The sequence below is a fragment of the Chinchilla lanigera genome, unplaced genomic scaffold (genome assembly GCF_000276665.1).
Source record: "Chinchilla lanigera isolate Chin_1 unplaced genomic scaffold, ChiLan1.0 scaffold00101, whole genome shotgun sequence".
Lineage (NCBI taxonomy): Eukaryota > Metazoa > Chordata > Mammalia > Rodentia > Chinchillidae > Chinchilla > Chinchilla lanigera.
Genome location: NW_004955502.1, coordinates 7,516,758 through 7,522,279, shown reverse-complemented (window position 1 = coordinate 7,522,279; position 5,522 = coordinate 7,516,758). Strand labels below are relative to the sequence as shown.

At 48.4% G+C, this 5,522-nt stretch overlaps 1 protein-coding gene across 1 annotated transcript in view; it reads right to left on the bottom strand.

Annotated features, from left to right (window-relative positions):
• The window catches only part of Sh3bgrl2 (SH3 domain binding glutamate-rich protein like 2), a 58,095-nt gene extending 53,281 nt beyond the window's left edge, over positions 1–4,814 (bottom strand). The window contains exon 1 of the mRNA XM_005406914.2: positions 4,722–4,814. Coding sequence (XP_005406971.1) covers positions 4,722–4,766 — 45 coding nt within the window. The 5' untranslated portion in view covers positions 4,767–4,814. The remainder of the gene's footprint in view (positions 1–4,721) is intronic.
• Positions 4,815–5,522: the final 708 nt, after the last annotated feature.

Below are 5,522 nucleotides of genomic sequence, written 5' to 3'. Positions count from 1 at the left end.
CCCCGCCCCTGCCATTCCTTCCTCTCCTAATCACTTCCGGTAGGCACAGCCTTCCTCCCTAACCTGGTTCCACACTCCTCTCCCAGGGCAAACACTCCTGCACCACTTGTGCTGCGCAGGACAGCTCCCTGGGCGGGGCCCTGCTTACTACAAACAACCATCCCTGACACTCTCGTTCCCTCAAGATGGGACAGGAGAACTTCTGCTCTGGAAGTTTTGGAGCTGTTCACCAGGGTCTGACTCCTGGCCCTAGAACCTACTGAGTGGGATCTCCATCAAGTCAGTTCTCTTCAGCCTCTTCATCTGTAAGATCACAGTAAATAACTCCCTTGTGCGTGACAGTGAAGATCCTAGGGAATGCACCATACTTGCCCTAGCTCTTTGTGACACTGGACTAATTTAGGAAATAATACTACCCATTGTGCACAATCACATCCTGACATGAACTGCTCTGGAACTCTTTCCTGACGTTTCCTTACACAGGGAAGTTTCACTGAATCCACTCCAGATGGATTCAATAGCTTGACACATAATTGCATGTTTAAAATAATCATGCAAAACACTAAGTATACATTTTACAGTTTCAAAGAACAAGACAACCCTGAGTGTAGGTTCTTTGTTCCCCCTTCATACCCACCCTTACTTGAAAACAACACCACAGCCCTAGACAAAACTCCATTTTGCAACTTTGCTTTTCATCTGTCCCTTTTGCTCCCTTTAATGGTAGCTCCCCAACATCCAGGGATATATTGCTGTCTGCCTCATCTTGCCCTTCCCACAGAAACATGCTGCAAATTAGAATTAGGCCTTCATCTCTGATTGACACTTGCATGCCAAGTCTCCAAGCTTAAAAGAGGCAATACTGATTTGCACCACAAGGCAGAGTCCAAGTCCTTTCCTGACCACCCTGACCCCTATTACCCACTATTGCCAAAGAGCCTGGTACTTAATTTCCAACCCTTGATTGTTAAACAAATCAGGGCATTAATGAATGTATATAAAGATGGACTCATTAATGAATGCACTCAGGAACAAGGACTCTGGTTTCCAATTACATCTAAGCTCTGACCCCAGATTTCTTACTCTATAAAGTTGGTTGGGCTTCACTAGAAGGTATCTTCCAATTTCCTTTCAACTCTGAGCCTAGGAATTTTAATAAAAGGTAAAACATTTTATTTGTCTTTTGTGAAATTTTAGCCAAGGCAAATAGGAAGGTAAAGATTCTTCTGATATCACACACCAGGGGACCCTCCCTGTAAGATGGGACCTCATTCCCTGTCGGACAAAAGGCTCCAGGCAGCAAACAAGCTCCAGACACAGAATACATCATTGTTGATGCTGAGCAGGATGAGGTCTGTTATCATGGGTTTCCTTCAGGGACTTAAGAGTTTACCTTGTTCTTATAGAGGACATGGGTCCTCTATAACCTGCCCCTCCCACCCAAAACTCCATTTCCAATCTGAGCAAGATGCACTATGAACTCTCCCCCAGGCTCCAAATCTAACTCAGTTTCTCTCCCTGACATCTGCCCAAAGCTCCCCCATGCATATTTTATGATTTCTAGCATATTTCCTCCTTATCTGACATCCTGCAATGCCTCCCTCTGCTGCCTATATTATTTCTATCTTTGGTAAAAATGTGCCTGAAAGAGGCATGTGTCCTTGGGCTGTACTTTACAATGCTAGTTCTACCTAGCTTATCAGCTCACCTAATCTATAAATTCCTTAAGAACAGAGACTGCACTCTATTCTCCACTGGTTCCTACAAGACTGAGAACAGTGCCGGCCAAGGTGCAGACACTCTTTGATGATACTGCTAAGTGAGTGAATAAATGAATGAAACAACTGAGTGATTTCAATTTTAAAAGTAAAAGTTGTATTAACTTATTTCCTGGACAAAGTTACCAAGGTCTCCCGTTTGGGGAATAAATTAATTCAGAATAAATAAGTTTTCAAATGACATTTCTATGCATGTACTGTTCTCTTAGAATTAACATGCCCCCTTCCCTGTACCATGAGTGACAGCAGCATTATCAGTTGCACAAGAGATCTGATTTTCTCTTGTCCATACCTTAATGCAGCAGTACCATTTTTCCTAGTAAAGGTAGACTTCACCTAGCGCTAGGAGGATGAATGGTCAGTCACCCTTCTATGCTGGTTATTCCAGTTGCTAAAGCTCCAGAGTTCAGGGCAAACACCAGGAACTGCCAGAGAAGGCCATTTCCTTTAGTTTGTTTAAATGAGCTGGGTGTAGGGGTGCACCCCTGGAATCCCAGCACTCTAGGAGACTGAGGCAGGAAAATCATAAATTTGAACCCAATCTGGGCAATTTAGTAATTTAAAAGACCCTGTTTCAAACTAAAAAATAAAAAAAGTTGGGCATATAGTTCAGTGAGAAGGCCCTGGGTTTAATCCCTAATATTACAAGGAGGGGGCGGATAATTTGTTTAAATGTGCTGCTGACTAGCACAGAGCATCTTTTGGAAAACCCTGGGACTCAACTAAGTCTAACTCTATTCACGTTCCATCCTTGTGGCTTAATAAATTTCTACTAACACCAAACTGACTTGGGAAGCAAATCACATGTTCTCCCAGGCACTTGCTCGTCAAGGTTGGGTACTGAATAAAGCAATGCCACGAGTCAATCCCATCACTGCTGGAGGGAAAACATAACTCTCCCATGAAAGCAGGACACCGCTTAATGCTGTAACTCTCATTAGGTTCCCTTAAGAGATGCCTAACCATCTTCATTAGTTCTAAGAAATCTTTTTTTCCCTTTGTGGCAGTGTCAGGGACTAAACCCAGGGCCTCATTAATGCTAACGAGCACTCTACCATTGAACTACACCTCTAATCCCAGAAATTAATATTCTTGCACACGGGTATAACGTTACACCACCAAAAATGATTTTGATATTACTGGAAAACTGGGTACTGATACAGGGATAATACTACAATTAGGGAGATTCAATGAATGAGGACTGTCCAAGACCTGAAAAGATTGGGTCTTTAAACAGCAGAAGTAGATAATTAGTGTTTATTAGAGCTGTGAATATGTGGTAACCCAGTGTCCTCCAGCTGAAATGAAACCACAGAACACATGCTACCAGACAGTGAAGTGAGGGGACCTAAGAAATCACAGTAAAACATTCAAAAAAAAAGAATAAATTCACTATGAGGCTAATAAGCACACTGTTCCAGCAAAAGGAACTCTTAAAAGTGGATTCACGCATGTTTTCTGAACTGACACATTTTAAAGCTATGGTGCACTTCTGAGCTACTCATCCAAATCTTTCATTTTACAGGCACGAAACTCGGGCAGAGATGGAACGCCAAATCTAAACTTATGTCCCAAGTCAGCATCCACCTTAAAGCCTCAGTCTCTCAATTTTAGTTCTATGTGCAAAACACAGCATTAAGTTTAAAAGTTAAAAAGGTACAGAAAAAGGTTCAGAGCAGGCATCTTGACCTACTGACGGGATGAGCCAAGAATATAACCTTGACTTGACACTGACTCGCCATGATAGCTTAGGCTTAATACTATAAAGCATCCCTTCTGCAACCAATAAAACGCTGGTGGAAAAACTATTTAAGAGGCAAGTTCATGGTGAAATCAAAAGCTTTATAGCATTCTTAGTAAGGAGCACATCTCAATAAATTTATCCGTGAAACATTACAGGTTTGTGAACACACCATGTGCAGTCTTAATGGGGAAAGGACAAAAGACAGGTATGACTAAGCAATCACAAATTATAAAACACCGGGAACTTCCAGGAGTTTGAGGAGAATATGGCTGCATATAAAGATAAGTTGGAGATTCCCATCTATTGTTATAGTGCGGGGGCGGGGGTGTCTTTTACCATACAAAGATTTTTAAACAATATTTTATTCCATCCTGTACCCCACCCCACAGATTGTGGGTCAATCCCGCTGAACTAAGTGGGCAGTCAATTAATTGGACAGACCAACGTCAAACAATCAATATGGCACTTCCGGATGTATCTGATTACCCATTAAGAAGTTTCTTGAATCTATAGTTTATCTCTTGGCTAAGGAAACCCAAGTTACAATAACCATATAAAACGCATATGCGACCAGTCTTCCACAGTGGGCTGTCAAGTGTACTACTGAATTTTTCCTTAAAACCTAACATCTCTGCCTATTCAACTTACTTAAAAATAAAAGACAAACCAACTTCCTAAGAAACTGAAAATCCACCAAATCGAACAACTAAAAATAACTAGAGACCGCGGTTCCTAGATTCTTAAGATGCAATTTACCCATGGGACACGCACTTGCATATAGATGTAAACTATTCACAACGCCTGTAGCAAAGTGACGGGATGCCACCCCTCGCGGAACAGGACACACCTGCGCGTGGCTCAGGTGAGCGGCTGCCCTGGCGGGGGGCGGGCGGCGCGCGGTCACCCCCGAACCTGTTTCACTCGCAAGCCAGGGGAGCAAACCCACGCCGCCCCACCTCGTCTCGGGCAGCAGGCAGCCGCCCCAGGCTCCGAACGCGGGAGCCCGCCACGCCGCCCCGGCAGCCCGAGCCCCGGGGCGCCCCGCTCCCTTTCCCGCCGACCCCAGCCACCCCTCCCCGCCCAGTCTGCGATCCCGCGTGACAGGTCCTCAGCCCACCTGACGGGAGCGGAACCCACCCGCAGACCCCACCCGCACGACCCCTCCGCAGGGGCCGGCCCGCACGACCCCGCCCGCTCACCGCCACCGAGCCCGAGGACGAAGCGACAAACACACGAACACCCATCCTCGCGGGCAGACAGACTGTGCGCGCGTCCCGGCCGCGCTCGGCTCCTCCCGCCGGTCCAAGGGGGCGGGGCGGGGCGAGCGCGGGGCCCGACGGGAGTTGTAGTCCCGCCCCTGGCGGCACCGCCGGTGGGCGGGGCCGGGCCCTGGCTGCAGGTCCTCCTTGTGCGCAGCGGGGCTGAGCACCCGGGACCCACGAGCCGCGTGAGACGCCGAGGCGGAGGCCCGGCTAGAGTGCCTGCCCGGGCCCCGGTGCTCAGCTCGGACCGCGCGTTCGGGGCCGGGCCGGCGCGGGAGGCGGGAGGCGGGAGGACGCCCGTGCGGAGAGCGGAAGGCTCCTTTTTCCGCGAGCGCTTGGAGTTGGGACCCCAGGAGGACGCAGCTCAGACTTTATTTTCCTTACAGAACTGTAACCGTAGTGGAAGAAAGATTCCAGGCGAAGTCAGACCCCGACCGCCCCAACCTCGGGACCCGCCGCCCGCACCTCCGGACCCGCCGCCGGCGCTGCACAGGGCTCGGCGCACCCGCGTCTGCACCGGGCGGACCTGGGGCCCGAGCCCGGGCCGAGCCCGGCGCCCCCAGGGCTGGACGGCAGCCTGGTCGGGGCGCGCGGCGTAGAGGAGACGACAGTTCTCCCTGCGGCCCTGGGTTTACTTTCTTCCTTTCAGCAGGGGGTGCTGAGCGGGAGAAAGATGTTAATTAATAATCCTGGGCAGAAGGAAATTAGATGGTGAGGTCTCTGGCTCTTTGGAAAATT